The following is an 18,152-nucleotide window of genomic DNA, read 5'->3' on the forward strand; positions in this document are numbered from 1 at the left end:
ATGTGGAACCCAGCTCCTACCGGTGCCTTGGACTGTGTGTAGTAACTTGTTAACCTCTTACATAATGCAGGAAGGATGAAAAACTGAATAGAAGGTGAACACCCTTCCCTGTAACCTATGAACAACAATTGGTTCTATGCCAGTGTCCAGGTTAAATTGCTTAGATGCCTATGGGAGGACTCAGGCTTCATTTTCTGTGTTGTTGGTTTTTTTTCCTTTTATACACTTTATATATATATATATATATATAGGCTGGTATATCCATTCCAACTGATTCTGAACAGTCTGCTGGGTCTGTACTTTGGATATTCTTGGAATAGCATTGAATCTCCTTGTGCAAGATAGCTGTTGGGACTTTGTTCTCTTAGTTAAACACATGGTCGGTATTTGCAGGGAAAGGGCCATAGTCATAAGCACTTGAAGGCTGTTCCACCTGTGTAAGAATTGGTGGTTTCGCTTTCTAGAGCATAAAGTAGCTGAGAAGTGTGTGTGTGTGTGGGGGGGGGGGGGGGGGGGGAGTGTTAGAAGGACATTTCTAGGCCAAGCTGTTCCAGTGCTTTGTTATCCTTCATGAACCTTTGGGCTTATTCTTTAGAGAGTGCTGTAAGTGGAAGTTCTCAGCAAAGGGATTACGCTAAATGGTTCTGCTTTGACTTAACGTGAGAATTACTTCTCTGTCTGCTCAGGAAGGGAGTTCACATCAGTCAGTGTAAAACAGAACAGCGTTACATTCAGAATTATGCATCAGTGAGATTTAAAAACAAAAGAAACCCAACAGTTGTGTTTGGTGTTGAAATGAGATAAAACATCATTGAATTGCTATGGAATAGTCAGCTTTACCTTGCCGTGAATTAGACAAGTCACCATGTTGGTGTGGTCCCTGTGATTGTGCTGCCTGTGGATTACACAACGTTATTGTTATTCTGTATCACTGAATGCGTATGTCATGATTACAGACAGCAGAGTTGTTTATCCCTGCCCCAACTTCCTGTGCCATGTTGGATGGAGCTGTACAAAAGTTGGGCATGTAATGACCCCAGTTCAGACAACATATCCTGGATACATACGAATACTCCTTGTGGTGTCTCTTCCTTTATAAAGCATTGAAGTTTGAGAGGAAAAATAGAACTCCAGCCAGACACCGGGAGATCCTGCAACACTGAAAACCAGCAAGAGTTTAAGAGTTTAGATGCTTAAGAAAAACAAGGCGGTTGATTTATCTAATATCATTGCAGTCCTGTTTTACTGTTTTGGACCATCAGTGTGATAGGATGGAGAACCAGGCCTGGCCTGGGACAAGTACTGCTTTCACTCCCCATGCTCCATCTAAGCTGAGTATTCATTTTTAATGAGCGAAACACGTGAAAAGAGTGATTTGTTGGACATGGAGAATATAAGGGATGGAACAACATTTCTTAGGGGAAAAAAAACCAATGTCCCTACAACTCTATGGGGGATACTGCTTAAAGCTGCTTTAAGCCTTGCACCTGCTTCTGCTCCTACACCTGTGCTACTGCAGAAGAGGCTGCAGCCCTCACAGCCAGCCGTATGCAGCAGCCCCGCTTCGTGCAGCGGACTCCTGCGAGTGGAGCAGTGGTGGGTTAAGGGCGTTTCTAACACCTGTGACACCGCTGCCCGCAGACGTCGCCTTCCCCACGTGCAGGCTGATACCGCCGCACTTGTACCAACCGGAGCTCGTTGAAGACGCCGCTTCTATTGGGCCGCGTTTCCTATCTCACCTTTTGTTGCGTTTGAAGTGTTTGCGGTGAGCGCTGCCGCGGGGCGCGGCCTCGAGCGGAGCGCAGAAAGAAGAGGCGCTGACACCGGGTAAACGCTGCAGTGCGCTTTAATTCTGCGCCTATTAAGCAGACTTGGAGCTCTCCCTGCGGGAGAACGGCGGGCGGCCCCGGCGGTGCGGAGCGGGGAGAGCTGCGCGGGAAGCCCGGCCCCGCAGCCCCGGGGCTCTCCGCTCCCCTTTCCTTTCTCTCAGCCGCCCGCGGAGCCCCCGTCCCGCTTCTCGGCCCCGTCCCGTCCGCCCCCGAAGCGGCCCGGCCGCTCCCGCCCGCCGCAGCGCCGGCCCCGAGCACGGGGGATGCGCCGCACTGCGCATGAGCGCGAGGCGGCGGAAGGGCCCGTGAGGAGCCGGAGCCGCCGCCGGAGGAAGACGTTGACCGCCGCCGCCCTCAGCGTCCGCCCGAACGGCGAGGGAAGCAGCCCGTCGCAGCCCTCACCATGGTGAGCCGTTCTCCTCGGCCGCCTCTCGGCTCGGGGCCGGCGGACCGCGGCCGCACCGCAGGGGTAGGGGCCGCCGGGGCCTAGTCGTGGCGGGCCGGGTGCCCGGGAGCCGCGCGGGGCCGGGCCGGGCCGCCCTCGGCGGGGCCGCGGGGTGCCGGGGGCCTCGGCGGGGAGGCGGGTAGGCCGATACCGGGCGAGGCAGCGCTGGGGTCGGGGGCTGCCCCGAGGGGTCCGTCAGGCCTCGGCTCGGCCCGGGGCGGCTCGCCCGCGCTTTTCTAGCCGGGTCCGGCGCCTTTGTGCGGGCGGAGGGCTGCGGGAGCGCCGGGCGGCGGCTGGGCCCGGGGTGGGCGCGGGGAGCGGAACGGGCCGGCGGGGTCGGGCCGAACGGGGCTGTGCTGGGAGCGCCGTCAGCACGGGGAGAGTGCGGCTGTGCTGAGCCCGGCCGAGTCCGGGGCGCGTTGGAGAGTTTCGGGGTGAGTGCTTTGTGCTCCTGGCAGCGTCCTGCTCGGGTCAGCGCCGTAAGGGAGCACCTACCTGTCCCGCTTCTTCTCTGCGTTGTTTTTATCTTGGTAGCTTAGGGTTTGCTGCAGGCTCACACGCGGACTGACTTTGTCCCTCACACTCCGGAGTGAAACCACGGTGACTGGAACAAAAATTGCTCTTTTTGTTTGCTTAGAGATGATGGTATCCCTAAGGAAGGAGGTTCGGAGGTTTGTAGTGGTTCTTGCATGCAAAGCAATGCACCCAAGAGAAGACGTTATGGCCATGCTTTAAGGCCATCACTACATACAGAGGTTGTACAGCTTTAGCTGCATCTGTGCAGCTGGAATACTGCAACTTTGCTAAAGGAGCTACATTGTCATAGGGAAGGAAGGGGAGAAGCTCTGGGCACGCACTGATGGGTACAGGGCTGTCTGGTGCCGCAGTTAGCATCGTCCTGACAAGCAGTGATAAAAGCATATTAGAAAAAATAATAGAAAGGATGCCTCTTGGCATAGAAACTTGGTTGGACAGGCTTTAAATTAGAAGTGCGGTGCATGAACCTCTAACAGACTTGTCACTGTGTTGTCACTGTAACTGCTTATTGGAACTTTTAGATAGATAGATATAGATATTAATGGGAACTTGGAACTGAAGTTTGGTTAGAGTTTAGTCTGTAGAGGCATCCTGTGGTAATTCTGCAGTTCCTGGGACTGTCTCAAATAACACTTATCTGGTGTTGTTACACTGCTTTTAATGAAGGCTTTTTTCCCCCCTAAAAACCATTTATATTTGGTTGTCTGTGTGGTTGGAAATTGAAGGATGCTGTTGTAAGCGGCAGTGTTACATTATGGCAATATAATAACAGGCATATTTTCCTGAGAAATAGTGAGGAATTCTATCTGCGTAGCCTTGGAAGCACCTAGTTTTAGAAGCAGCAGGTACTGCTCCATCAGACACACTCTGTATGGTGGTGTTCCACAGCGTGTAGCTGAGTGCTGTAGTTGTGGCCCCAAGCACAGCTGTTAGGAACTGCAAACAGGTGCTCTTCATGCTCTGCTCACTGACTCCAGCACTGCAGTGGGGCTAAATGACAAGCAGCAGCTTTTGTAAGTTGCAAATATAGGTACAGATTGATTCTTAGCACCCAGGTGTAGGGCTCTGCACCTACGCTCAGTAGCTATGGGAGAAGCAGGGGGACAAATTGGAGAGATCTGAAGCCTTTTCCAAAAGCACAAGGTGAACATCCCAGTTGGCCACCGCTCTGCACTGCTGCTCCAGCTTATCTGTCCAGTGGCTCATTCTGGTTTCTGGGGCTGGGCTGCTCATCCAGCACAGCTTCCTGTGGTTTCTGCTTACCTGGCAGTGCTGTTCTCAGGTCCTCCTGGCTCCGAGCCTTGCTGATGTGCTGCAGCCACTGCTTTCAGGGCAGAAGTTTTGTGGCATTGCAGTGTCTTTATCCACTAGGTGGAAGGGAGCCCTCCTGGTAGTTAACTTCAGAAGTGTGTTCAGCTGTGTGGCAATCAGGTGTGCTGCCCCAGCTGTGGCTGTGAGCAATCCGCCTCCATTTGGTTTGAGCTGGGCACCACCTGTTGCAGTGGTCTCCTTTTATTACTGCTTCAGCTCATGGGTCACAGAGACAAGCAGTGAGCTGCAAGTCAGGAAGGGCTGCTAGCAGGAAGTGGATCTGTTATGGTCCCCTCCATCTTCCTTGAGGAGAGCTGCTAATATTGCTATTCTGAATGGGTTTAGAGCTGTGTATGATACTCAAGGTAGGCACGTCAGTGTCTGTATCTTTATCCAGCATCATACACTAACCTTAACTCTGTTTGCGCTGTCTTTTACGTTGTCCAGTTTGTGCTCTTTGAAAAGTAGTTCTGTGCTGATGAATGCATAGTAACGTGTTAAATACTTATTTTTATGATGACCTTCAGGTGACAGGAAGTCAAAGCTCTTGTAATACCAAATTTTAAACACCTGACGTTGTGTCCTGTAATGTCGTTGTTCTTCATCACATTGTTATGCAGTGTCTAAGTGGCTGAGCTGTCCTGCTGAGCTCTTTTTTATGGTTACATTCATGTCTGTAGCAGTTTGCTGGTATGAAACGTTGCCTTTTGGTTCTGCCATGGTAGTAAACCTTGTGGATTCTTGGCGCTGTGTAGGACTGAGCAGTCAGAGCAGCAGACAAGATGGTGCATGATCTCGTTTCCTCTCCCAGCTCAGCGGAGAGCCCTTTGAACTTAGGTGTAGATTCACTTCTAATGAGAGCCATGAAAATACTACAGGAGAATACGGGCTACTCTGAGAGCAAGGTGTGAAATTCATTATGTAGCTCTTGATATTTTACTCGTGTTTTGTGGTGCCAGTGCAAATAGAAGGTATGAAAGCAGCTACTAGTGGTCAGGGGTTAAGAATGCTGGACAGCCGACAGCTCTATGTTGTGCCGCCTTTTTCTTCTCTTCAGAATTGCATTGGAAAAGCCCTGATTTGGGGTGTTTCCTTTACCTTTCAGGTTATCTGAGGGTAACAGCACTGGAACAGGCTGCCCAGAGAGGCTGTGAGTTCTCCTCTGGAGGCATTCCAAACCCGCCTGGACGTGTTCCTATGTGACCTCATCCAGGTGTTGTGCTCTGGCAGGACCATGGGATGAGGGGATCTTCCAGGATCCCTTCAAATCATTCTGTGATCATGAATTACCTCAAGGCACTGCTATAAGTGCTGCATACTTCTGGATAGCTCTGCATCACTCTTCTGTTAAATGCGTACTGCCCGTGTGCAAGTTCTGCAATAATCTTATCCACTGAAAGAACTTTAGAGGGTGTAAAATGCAACTTTATTGCGCTGCTTGTGCTTTTCCCCTTGGGTCTGATATTTCAGCAGGCCTTGTATGTGTTGGTTGCTTTTGTTCCAATGCAGGCAAATGGATTCACGTCAGTGTGAAATAGCAGCTTAAAGATCCCTGCTGGCCTCCTTTCCATGGCCTTTCTGTGGGAAGATGCTGCAGCAGAAAGTAGAATGTAGTGGATGTCCACGTTAGTTCGTGTTAAACAGTGTGGTTGTTTGCTTTAATTGTGTTGTTAACTTGGATTTAACATGTTTTTGTAGTGTACGTATGTCATTGCAGTTGGTGGATTACAGTGTAATTCAGTGCGTTCATAGACTTGTGGCAGAAATAAGTTGTAATTAACCTTTGTTTCCTTATCAGACGAGCTAAAATACTCACGGTTTTGCCTTGTAATCTTTAGCCATGGATTTGCTGGCAGTAAACAGGTTATTTGCAGACATCCCAGGCGTCCCTTTGATGGATTTAGCGCAGTGTGGAGTGATTCCATGATTCAGACACAGGGGGGGAGGAATGTTCCCTTGACCATTAGTGTCATTAGTGCACGGAGACACGACAGAAGTGACAGCTCTGGCCTGTAAGGCCCTTATGTGCACAGATGTGTTCTTTTCTGTGCAGACTGAAGTTGTTCAGTGCTTGAGCTGCCATCGCTGGGGTCCTCTGAAGGTGCTCGGGTGCTTCCCACAGCCCAGTACAGTGCTCGGGTTGAAATGCAGTTAGGGGAGAGGCTTGGGCTTCGTGGAGATTGATGCTATTTTAGACAAGGCTTTTACCTGTCACATGCATGAGAACCTAACAGGCTTTTCTTTGAGTCCAGGCTGAAACAAAAGCGCAGATGTCACATCACTCACATTCCTGCAGCTTGGGAGAAGTGAGGGGCAGGCACTGCCAGCAGCGGCTGGGGGGACACAAGGCAGGCAGTGTTGCTTATAGGGACTGAATGCCTTTCTGGGGTGTGGGACAGGGACACCTCAGCCTGGCTCTTCACCGCTTGTCTGGCAGCCACATAAGGCCTTTGAGCTAAGTCCAAGAAGAGCGATTTACGGGAATGTTGTGAGATGTGCAGGTGTTGTTTCCTAGGAGCCCTCGTGCTGCTGTCATCCAGGAGATGTTGGTGAGTGCTGTGTGGGGCTGCACTCTGGCTAAGGTGTCTGCAGACGAGTGCTGGAGATGAGGAAAGGAACCATGCAGTCAGGAACCATGTAATCAGAGCTGGCAGATCAGGGCTGGCGTTTGTTTTTGCCTGGAATGGGCAATCAGACTGCCCTGGATGGAGGGAGCTTGTGTCGTAATGCCGTCCTCATTGTACAAGGCAGCATGGCATGACAAAGGTGTTCGCAGGCTGGCTAACCTGAATCCTTCCTCTACCCCTACCCTAAGGGGTAGGACTTAACAGGAAATGTATTGCATTTATTTTCTGTTGTCTTTTGCTTGCCTGTTTTAGCAAGAAACGTATCTGTTAAATGAAAACGTCTTCCCTTTTAACTAGCATTGAAGTTGAGATATCCTGAATGCATTGCGGTGCGTTCTGAACAACTGCTGTGTGAGGTATTTGTTGCCTGATGACTGCCAGGCCAAGGGCTGTAGGTGCTTGTGGCTTCTGTCTCGCACACTTAATGCAGTCATACTGTCAGATCTCAGCTTCTAGAAATAGCCCTGAGAGGTGCAGGCAGCTGGAGGCATGTTCCCATCCGGAGCGTGGGGTTTTGATGATGAAAGAAGAGCTGTAACGGGGTAATAAAAACTCAGCAGTAATTCCATCTCTTGCTGTCCTGCAGAAGGCTTCCAAGAGCTGTCTGGGCACTGGGATGTGAGCATCTCTCCCATATTGGTGAGCTGCTTGGGGAAGCACTCAGCACATGACAGGGGCTTCACCAAACACCAGTGCCTATTTGATCCGTAATAATAGCTATTCCAGGAAAAGAGAACGTCTGCAGAGTGTGATTTATTGCATGTTAAGATATTAGAAGGTGCTGTGCGCTGTTGTGTTAGCTGCTTGGCTCAGTCTGTGTTCTTCTTGGAGCTGCTTTGTGGTTCCGTCACTTAGGAAGACTTTGTGTATAAATAGGCTTCAGTTTGTGTCGCAGAACAGATTCGATCCAGTCACTTGTGTTCTCCCTTCACGTGTTGGCCTTCGCCGTGTGGTGTCCATGCTGAGCTCTGGCAGAGCTGCTCCAACCTTTCTGCTGTGGTTTATCCCGCAGGAGCTGGGCAGAACAAAGCCTCTTTCTTGGAGTGGTACAGAATAGTGGTGCCGTCTGTAAATATGTCTGCAAATCTAAAGGGAAAAAAAGAAAAGGAAGAAAGCTAATGATTAAAGGCATCAGCTTTCTCAAAAGAAGCCCAACCTGCAGGGCTGCGGCAGTCTGGCTGCGTGGAGCTCATGTAGGGAAGCTGCTAATTAATAGGGACAGTGGTCCTGAGATGGTTTTGTCTTCATTTGGGATTGCATTCAGTGGCTCGTTTTCACCTGCCTGAATTTATAGTACATTTTAAATACTGCAACTAAAGATCCTTTTGTCGTGCCCAGAAGTCGTCGCGTGGGGCTTCATCAGCAGCACTGTGTCGCTTGTGCAGTTTGAGCTGCAGATCGGGAGGTGCTGTGAGGTCAGTGCTCTGTGTGAGCATCCGAGCTTCAGCCACAGTCTGTGCCCAAAGGCCTGTGTGGGGAAACGACGAGAGAAGCGGCATTGCAGGGTCACGAGGAGTGCAGTCCGATGGCAAGTCATAGTGTGCAGAGCGTGTGCTGGAGTTGGAGCTTCAGCCAAGTGTTGTAGGCACAGGGCTCAGTCAGCCTCACTGCTGGATGCAGTTCTGATGGGCAGTGAATGAACGGTACCGATGTTTTCTTCTTCTGTTAAAACATTTCTAGTTTCTGTATTTCTCTTTGCTAGAACAAGTTGAAATCATCGCAGAAGGATAAAGTGCGTCAGTTCATGGTCTTCACACAGTCTAGTGAAAAGACAGCGGTGAGTTGTCTGTCCCAGAATGACTGGAAGCTGGATGTTGCAACAGACAACTTCTTCCAAAATCCTGAGCTTTATATACGAGAGAGTGTAAAAGGATCATTGGACAGAAAGAAGTTAGAACAACTATATAACAGATACAAAGGTGGGTACCTCTTTTCCTCACTGTGCGTTATTAATCATGGTGTGTAAGCTGGAAGGGAAGTATGTGTAGGTTCCTGCTTTGCAAAGATGATGTGAAGTTGCTTTATGTACCCTGAGTGTATATGCACGTGTACAAGGATAGCATCTGGAACTGTGTCTTTGGTGAGTCCCTGCAATGGCTGACATAGATTTATTTCTTCTGGGGGACACGTGTTGCTCAGGTCTCACTCCTGGCAAAGAGGAAGGCTGCATTCCAATGACCGCTGACAGATTCTACCTTAATTTGTACTCAGCTTTTGACTTTCATCAGTGTTACAAACAGAGCAGAAAATAGTCTTTTTTTATGTTACACGGGCAGTGTTGAGCTGATAGTATCCCACCAGAAAATATTCGGGTGAATTCAAAACAGTGGAACACATAGGAGAGCTGAAACTGACTGCTGCCACATTTTCTGTCAGTTTTCATGCGTGCACATAATCCAAATACCATTTCCCTCAAGCCTTTGTCAGCTGGCATCAGTAGAGTTTTGTTGGTGCACTTGAAATGTGAACATCTTGCTTCCAGACCTGATGTTGAGTCCTTTGTGGCCAGAGGAAGGAGTGTGCGTGGCTGACCTGCAGTCAGTCACTACAGTGTGACTCTCCTCTTGGAGGTTACTGTGGCCCATCTCATGCGTGCTGGTGATGCATAATGCTGATGTCAGCTTGGTACAGTATGGGGTGGTTTGGTAGTTGTTTCAGAACAGCTTGTGAACAGCCGCTGCAGAATTGGTTATGATAGTTCCCAAAGACACCAATGGTTTAGGCACTGGTGGGGAAGGGCTGCTGTTCTCTCCCTGGGATGAGTCAGTGTCGTATGCATTAGACAGACCCCAGATGTATCTGGTGCTTTTGTTCCCCAGTGTAATCAAATAAGCTTAGTTGTGGGAGGCTTTATTCTTGAAACTTCCTCAAAAGTTAAGGCTAAGAATTGAAAATGAGAAACTGACTTTGTTTGTAAAGTGTTCACTTCTAAGAGCATATCTTGGCAACCTTGACAACGTTTGCTTTTCTTAGACCCTTGTTGAGTAAATCAACTATTTCAGAAGTCTGTGTTTTTCCTGACACTTATCTCTATATCCCAAAGATCCTCAAGATGAAAATAAAATTGGTATAGATGGTATACAGCAGTTTTGTGACGATCTAGCTCTCGACCCAGCCAGCATTACTGTACTCATCATTGCATGGAAGTTCCGAGCTGCAACGCAGTGTGAATTTTCAAAGCTGGAATTCATGGATGGAATGACTGAGCTGGGGTAAGTGTGCAGTGTTGGGTACTGAGTGTAACCCAGGGCCAGTGCTGGGACAGTCCTCTTCTGCAGCATTCAGAATCTCATTGTCCTCTTTGACTTCAGGGGTTTTCAGAGTCAGGCATCACTTGTCTGCCTCTGTAGAAATGTATCTGCTGTCTGTGCAGCGGAGGCTTAGTGGCTAACAAACGGAAGGGGTTGTTTAGTGCTCCTTGCATTGATTGCATGAGGCACCTGCCACAGTTTTGTGTGTAGGTAAAGCAAGGATGTTGGCCCGCAGTGCAGCATACCTGAGTTTTGTCTGCATAATGTGAAGATAATAACCTTTATCACATCAGGTGGGTTAGTGTGTGCAGTGGGCAGCGTGGAGAAGTAACAACGCAGGAATGAAATAGTTATCACAGAGCAGTTACAGGCTTCCTGATTTTTGATCATTGCATTCCACAGTGATGTTATAAAAGACTCTTAACATGGAATCTCTTATGTTATAGCAAAATGAATAATACGCAAATCAATGTGCTTTTTAAAATGCAGGTGTGACAGCATAGAAAAACTAAAGGCTCAGATTCCTAAAATGGAACAAGAGTTAAAAGAGCCAGGAAGATTTAAGGATTTTTATCAGTTTACTTTCAACTTTGCAAAGAATCCAGGACAGAAAGGTTTAGGTACGTATTCTTAATCGTAAATGGTTGTGCATGGAATGGGGGATGACTGATGAGAGCAGTGCTGTGATTCAGTAAGGCTGAATGCTAACCACCTTTGGGATGCAATGCAGCTCATTATGGGAGAGATGGATGTCAGTGTCAGTTCTTTGAGCTGATAGAAATATCTGCATAATTAATATAGACTACAGAATTGTGCGGGAGGGTTTATTCTCTCATGGAGCATGTGAAATTCTCAGTAAGCACAAAGGAGTGTGGCCTCACACTAAAGTCATAATTACATTGTTTAGAACTTGCAGCACTAAACAAAATAATTCAGTTTTCACATATAGGTTAAACTTAACCTGTAAAACTGATTTTCATATAAATGTGCTTGAACAACGGAGTCTCCTGTGATGCCAAATCGCATGCAAATGTCTTTGCAAAGAAAATGTGCATAGTGCAAGTAGATCTCTGCATCCTGGGCTTGGTGCCTTTGGTGCTGCTGCGCCCTCAGTACGCGGTGCTTCCCTGCTGCCTTTGCTCCATTTGGTGAATGAACTGACCAGGCAGCAGAGCTCTTCTGCTGATTGTGCTTTTCATTACATAAGAGGTGAAGCAGAAAGATGGTCAGAGGGCTGGAGCACCTCTCCTGTGAGGAAGGGTTGAGGGAACTGGGCTTCTTTAGCTTGGAGAAGGCTCTGGGGAGACCTCATTGTGGCAACCCTGCACATAGCAGGAGGGTTGAAACTGGCTGCTCATTGTGGTCCTCTTCAACCCAGGCCATCTATGGCCTTATGATGATCACTTATGAGAAATAATTTTGGGGTTAAAACCCAACATAGCCCTGAGTAAATGAATAAACTATAAATCTGTATCTTCTAAACTGCCAAAAGAAAGGGACAAAATTGTCTTTCCAGCAGTAATGTTAGCCAGCCAGAATGCACGTTTATGTACAGTATAGCTGAGGTGTTGTTATTATTATATTATAACAAATATTTCAGGGCTCTGTAACCATTAACTTCTTACATTGTGTTGTACTTTTGAGAAGAAATACAGTCCTGATTGCCCAGCAAGTTCTTCCCTTAGCAGTAAATGTGTTTTTGTCTGCAATGAAGGATGTCTCTGACCAGCTTCTTCTAGCTGAAAGCTAAATTGTTTGGTTTTGTACTTGACTCTTCTGCTGAAGGGGCCATACCTCACCCTTAGGCCTTGTTCTCAGATGTGATATATTCAGTGACTGTTTGGACTTCTGCTTCATTTATATCTGCTCCATGAGCCCCATGGCTGAAGCCTTTAGTGTGGGATCACACCCCGAGCAGCTGATGGAAAACACTCTGCAGATTTTATTCATTACTTTGGTCAGGAAGCATTATAACGTGGTTATACAATAACTTCTTATGCATACACTTTTAATATCAAAGATGTTAACAGTTCAGGTGCTCTCCCAGACACCTCTTTGTTTTCCCTCCAGCAATGCACAGTTCAGTCTCTGTTTTTATTGCCGTTGCTCTTAGCTCTGAGGTCCACCTCCCTATTGGTGTGTTTGTTTGTGAAGGAGTTGGGAGGGAAGGGGTTGGTGTTTGTTTGCTTTTGGATTGTGCTGTGGCTTATTTCTTTGTCCTGAGGTGCAGCTGCTCATGTGCCTCTCCTCTTCCACAAGAGGACTGTCTATGTTAGAAGAGATAGAATGTGCTGCAGAAAGGTAGAAGAGCTTCTATGACAGACAGGGTCTTTTAGGCAGCACTTTTGTAATAACTTTTGTTAGTTATTTTAGTAACTTGATGATGGATACTGAATTCAGTTAAGATCAGTGTTTTGTTACCCGCTGCTGAGATCTTCATTAATTCCTGGTAGTGGAGATCACGCTAGGTAGCATTTCAGAGCTCTCGTGCTTCTTATTTAAGAACTGACAGGTTGCTGTATGTCCTTAACAAACAGCAAAGTGAGTCAGTTTGGCCTTCTGCAAATCCCATGAGGCTGCCCCAGTGTGTGTGTCTGAGTGCTGTGCTCTGACAGTGCTCTAACAGCACCCACTGCTGACAGCAGCGTGCAATAGGCAGCATGTTGTTGCTGAATGCTCATTGGCTTTCTCAGTCACTCTGAGAAACAGATTCAAAACCAGGGAGAACGTCAGAGGACACTGAAGTGCACCAAGTGAGACTTCGATACTCAAATAAGTAGTTTTTCAAAGAGAAACCCAGCTGCAGAAATGAACGCTCAATAAGGCCGTGTTATAGAGCCTGCACCACTAACAGTGATGCTCTGGAAATGAAACCATGAAAAGGCAATTGAACGTAGATTATATATATGTAAGTAAAACAAAGCCATCCACACCATGGAATACTGCATTTATTTAATTTCTAAGGCAGGTATTTCACTGAATTGTCCCTAAAGTACAGCCAGACAGCACAAAGCATTGGAAATAGCCTCATGTTCTGGATGTGTTAAATGCAAATATGGGCAATTTTCAGTCCTGTGTTGGACTGGCAGTAATGAAATGTGTAACTTGTTTGTATAACAGCGTAATTTATGGCTCTCTTCTATAAAAGATCCCTGAGTATGTTTGCATTAGATTCATCCTTGTACCTTAGTGACTGTGCAGTTCATCTTAGTGTGCGATGCCTGTTAAGGTGACGTATTGAAATGCATCTCTCTAAGAGTAACATATTTTAATATTACAGATTTAGAAATGGCCATTGCCTACTGGAATTTAGTACTTAATGGAAGATTTAAATTTCTAGACTTGTGGAACAAATTTTTGTTGGTAAGTTTGAACCTTTACAAAAACTGGATTGCAGTAACTTGCAAACCTGGGAGATAAATGTGTTTCTGTGGTTGTGTCGATGCAATGGGCTGTTCTGACACAGACCCCAGGTACTGCGCTTCATAGTGCATGCAGGGGAGTTGTGTGCTGGGAGAGTAAAGAAGGTTCTGTTTGTGGATTTTTAACATCTTGTTTATGTCTAAATTTTCTCCCCCTACAAACAGGAGCATCATAAAAGATCGATACCTAAGGATACCTGGAACCTCCTTCTAGACTTTAGTACAATGATAGCAGATGATATGTCAAACTATGATGAGGAAGGTAAGGATTTCCATTTTCTTTCTTCTGTGTTACTTTACGCTTAGCACCATGTGTCTGCTTTGGCACAGCGTCTGATAGCAGCAGAATTAGAAGATCACTGGTGATTTGAGGTCCAGCTGGAGCTGCCCTACTGCATGTTGTTAGCATCTGCTCACTGCTTGCAAAAAGAAATGCTGATGTTTTCTTAAACTGGGTTTATTTTTTCCTTCTTACCTTCTCTGTCAATTGGTTTTTCTTGAGGAAAGTCCCTCACCTGACTGTTGTAAAACATGGGTTCTCTGCCAGTGTAGTTTTTGGCATCTTCAACCAAGTAATTGATTGGGGGCCTGTGCATTTCCTTGTAGATAATGCATTTCTGAGTCTAGAATACATTCAGAGTTTGATCATTTTGGTTTGCATGAAGATCAGCCGTAATACTGTGAAGCTGGCTGCAGTGCAGCGGTTACTGAACAGAAGTTATTTCCTGTGATGTGCCAAATAATATTTTTTTTGCTTGGAACTATTTAAGGCTGGAAAGTGAATAAATTCTTCAGATCCAAAGCTTTATAAGAAGGTAAACCTGCGTGAAACCCATTTCTTATGCTTTGGTCCTCCTTTTTTTCTTTGTTTTCTTTCCTTTCCTTTAGGGGCATGGCCAGTTCTTATCGATGACTTTGTGGAATTTGCACGCCCTCAAATTGCTGGGACAAAAAGTACGACGGTGTAGCACTAAAGGACCCTCACAGAGTGTACATAGTCTGTACAAATACCTGAAATGGAAAATTGCACAGTCAATTTCTGCTGGCTGGACTGAACTGAAGATCAATCCTCACAGTGTGGCTGAGGGTTGAGACAAACCTTTAAAGATACATCATGGACCATATCATAATTCATCCTTCTACTGGTGGTTTGGGCTTTTCTTCTAGCCTGGACCGCTCCTGCCCGTTACAATTCCAACGTTGTGGATTTCATCATGGATGATTACTTTTCTCCTGGACTGCCCCAGTTTCAGCTCTCATAAATCCGAGCAGCTTTATAATGATTTTGAGGTTTCTGGTTTCACATAAAGCACAATGCTGGTCATCATCAGTCAACTGTTGTATGGCATCCGAATTATACAGCTCAACATCAGAACAGTTTTTAAAAGAATCCTTAAATATACACTTGGGGTTAGTTGCAAAGACAGTCTTGATAGCACTTCCTGTAACGGTGATATATTTAAGTGTGCTGGGTCCGATTTTGCTTTTTTTTTTTTTTTTTTTTAATTAAATTTATTTTTTTTCCCTTTTCTGGAGAACTGCAGGTATCGTCTGAGTGAGCGTGAGCGTCCGGTAATAGCAGTTACAGAAAGAACCAGGAAAGCTTCAGGTTGTTGATACTGGGGTATCTGGGTGCCTGTTTGCATGGCTCCATTGTACGTCAGCTGCCCCTGAGAACAGTACAAGTACGACACAACTCCTGTGTGCTTACAGCAGCCGTGTCGGGCCTTCGGTGAGAGGAGCCGTGTGTGTAAGGGCAGGTTCTGATATTCTCTAGGTCGTTACCTAAGGAAATAGATTTCGTTGCTGTTTTGAGATGCTTCTGTCACCGAAAAGCTTTCTCGGTGCTGTGGAAATGTAAAACTTGAATATGCTGAATTTGTGTCTTAACGTTTGCTACACAACACAGTATTTCAGATTCAGGCGTGGAACTTTTATGCTTGAGGTGTGAAGAAGCAAATGGCCCGGTTAGAAGATGGTGTGTTTGATCCGAAACCTGGTTTGGAAACCTTTGTTCTGAGAAGTTCAATCTTCATAATGTAGAGGTACTGCCGCTATGGATGACAGCGATTTGTTATTACTTTGTTGAGCTTTCCTTACAAGGACATTTCACTGTGGTTGCCAAATATAGAAGTGAAGCGCAAAGCATTTCCAGGCAGACACGGATCTGATATAAACTACTACACTGGCTTCGTTTCCTTAAGTTATTTTGTTGGTTGATCACTACTTCTCATCGTCTCACTGCATTTAATTAAACCAAGTTCCTTTTGTTCAGAACAGGTGTTACCAGATGCAATCCTTTATTTTTAATGTTGCAAGAGCTCACGAGCTGCTGTTGTGCTAAACGTGGTCTTCTGCTGCTGAGTTGCTATGGGGAAGGAGATGCTCACTGGAGGTCAGTTCTGCTCTGTAAAAGCAAGCTGGAAAATGCAAAGCTGCGGGAAAGCAGAGAGCCTGTAGTTACCATTAAGGGTAGAGGTGAGAGCCCATGTGCGGAACAGTCCCACGGTAAGGCCAGAATGAGTCCTGAAATAGTAAGTGGTACTTGCAGTAAGCAGCAGAGCATTTCTCTGTGGATGCTCAAGGAGTTTAAGGGGAAAAAAGAAGAAAAAACCAACCAGAAACAACCTATAAAATTGCTCTAAGTGTGTGTTTCCGTTCTGTGAGGTTTGCCCACCTCACAGCAGCGCCCTCTGAAAACCCACCTGCATTTCTTTCAGTAATTCGGTCCCACAGAAACAGTGCAGACTTTCTCCAGCTCCTGGAATTGGCTATGCCAAAAAATGGGTGTTTTGCTGCTTTTCAGTATTTCCTTTTTAAGTTCTGTGTACATATAAATGGGGACTTGAGATGAGGGGTGGGGGGGTGTGTGGAAAAAGCTCTACAAGGTATCTATGCGTGCTGTTTTCTGTCTGGAGGGTTCTGGTACAGTTTCAGGTTGATTTGTTCGCATGCTGTCTGGGATGAGAACCGACTCTGGTTGTATTTTGTCCCGGGGCAGCCTTGTCCCTCAAAAGAAGCCCGAGGTGGCAGTGGCATAAAGCCGTGCTGTTTTAAAGAGTGTTCCTTTGAATGCAAGATCTTTCCAACAAAATAGTGTTGTCATCAGTTTGGTACTACGTACTTATAATTACTGTGTAATTATAAAGAAATACATAAAACTTGGACTAATTATGTTGCAGAAAAAGGTTATTTGTGCTGTGATGGCATCTTCAGAGGTTTTCAAGAAGCACTGATGTAACAGGGTGTTGTTCTAAGGACAAAATGCCTGGTGACAGAGAGTATTTTGTACTGAAAAGTGCTCAGAAACGGCCATGGGGTTTGTTTGTTTTTTCCTTTCTGTTTGGGTTTTGTTAAGAATGCAGCCAGTCGCTTCCTTGGATTGCTTTGGTTCGTAAGTGCTTCTGTCCTCAATCTGAGAACCTGCCCTTAATGGATCGATTGAATTTTGCCAAATGTGAGGAGCAGAAGGTAAATGTCACGTTGATAATCTGTTTTTATACATGAAGTCTGTACAAGATTAGAAGTGCCCTGATATAAAAACACTTAATGTCAAGGTTATATTTAGTAAAAAACCATCATTTACATATCTCTGTAAGTTCCAATGTAACTTCTTACAATCCCTCGCATTACCAACAGAGGCAATAAAGCTCCAATGAAATTGCCGTGACCAAGTCTTCTCATGCATTGTTTCAGTCTATTATTTGTAAGGCATTTCTAGACTGTTTTTTAACCACAAACAGGCAAGTGTGGAATGTTTGTCCCTGGAGTAAAACACACACTTGATGGTGGGCGAGTCTTCTGCAATGTCTTGCCTATATGTGGAATGTTTACAGGTGCAGAATGGAGCTGATCTTCCCCAGCTGTGCTGCATTAACATTACCTGGCACGCAGAGGAAGATGCCACACACAGCGCATTTGTTTCAGTAAGTTGGGTTAAAGACTGCAGCACCATAAAGTGACTTTTTATTGTTGACCTGTTAATGCGTAACTAATGGATTGCTGTTTTACAACCAACTCCTTGCAGAGAACCCCTTATTTAAGAAAGATAGAATTTTTTTAAGAATGCATTTAATAAACGTTTGTCATTCGCACTTGGTTTTGAATAACAGTGCCAGGCGTCTCTGGAGATTTTATTTGTGTGGTAACGCTGCCTGTGTTTGGTTTTAAGTCCTCTGAGCTCTCAGAGAGCAGACAGCCATGGAAGTAGTTGATGGAACGGTAACGTTAGTGCTGAGAAAGAGGCTTTTGCTTTGTAGCACTGAGCAGAGTGAGAATCAACAGGTGAGAGCAGATAAGGAGCTCAGCTCTGCAGTTGTAATGGCTGCCTGCCAGTCGCTGCTTCAGTCTGAAGGGTGGACATTTAAACAGGTACTTGTCATGGGTGTTTCTGATTGTCCTGCTAACTTTTTTCCCCTCTAAGAACCTATACTAGAGTTATTTCAGTTCTCATGTTAGTTAGCAAAAGAAACTGGTACTTCATGTTTCCTTTAAAGCTTAATTCTATGTCTTTGGCATATTCCATGAGCAATAGGATGTGCAAGGTCTGTCTGTCTGCCTGTCCAGCTGTGTGTCTGTGATTCCAGCTGTCTGTCCTGCAGGCTCCTTGTCTTTGTGTAGCTGTGACTCTGTGCCCATCCATCAGTGTGGCCCTGCAGGACCGTGCCTGTTCTCCTCTGTGACTGACGGTGGGGATGGAGGGGCAGCAGCCTCACTGCTCTCTGACCCGT

General features: G+C 46.2%; 1 protein-coding gene across 3 annotated transcripts; it reads left to right on the top strand.

Moving 5' to 3' along the window:
* Nucleotides 1-1,778: 1,778 nt before the first annotated feature.
* DCUN1D1 (defective in cullin neddylation 1 domain containing 1) lies at nucleotides 1,779-16,401 on the top strand. Of its 3 annotated transcripts, none has more exons than XM_072344059.1 (7): nucleotides 1,779-2,298; nucleotides 8,452-8,668; nucleotides 9,793-9,961; nucleotides 10,490-10,620; nucleotides 13,281-13,363; nucleotides 13,588-13,684; nucleotides 14,311-16,401. In XM_072344059.1, exons 1-7 carry the CDS (start codon nucleotides 2,233-2,235, stop codon nucleotides 14,388-14,390), a joined length of 843 nt encoding a protein of 280 aa, XP_072200160.1. In that variant the 5' UTR covers nucleotides 1,779-2,232; the 3' UTR covers nucleotides 14,391-16,401. The 3 variants fall into 3 exon arrangements, with proteins under 3 accessions (XP_072200160.1, XP_072200163.1, XP_072200162.1); XM_072344062.1 differs by having other exon boundaries at nucleotides 1,785-2,235; XM_072344061.1 differs by lacking the exon at nucleotides 1,779-2,298 and adding an exon at nucleotides 4,376-4,487.
* Nucleotides 16,402-18,152: the final 1,751 nt, after the last annotated feature.

Source organism: Excalfactoria chinensis, chromosome 9 (genome assembly GCF_039878825.1).
Source record: "Excalfactoria chinensis isolate bCotChi1 chromosome 9, bCotChi1.hap2, whole genome shotgun sequence".
NCBI classification, from domain to species: Eukaryota; Metazoa; Chordata; class Aves; order Galliformes; family Phasianidae; genus Excalfactoria; species Excalfactoria chinensis.

Excerpts from the sequence above, each read along its gene's own strand:
- DCUN1D1 (XM_072344059.1), top strand. The coding sequence starts at position 2,233 with ATGGTGAGCCGTTCTCCTCGGCCGCCTCTCGGCTCGGGGCCGGCGGAC. Across the intron at positions 10,621-13,280 it reads TCCAGGACAGAAAGGTTTAG|ATTTAGAAATGGCCATTGCC; the intron begins GTACGTATTCTT and ends TTAATATTACAG. Across the intron at positions 13,364-13,587 it reads TGTGGAACAAATTTTTGTTG|GAGCATCATAAAAGATCGAT; the intron begins GTAAGTTTGAAC and ends CCCTACAAACAG.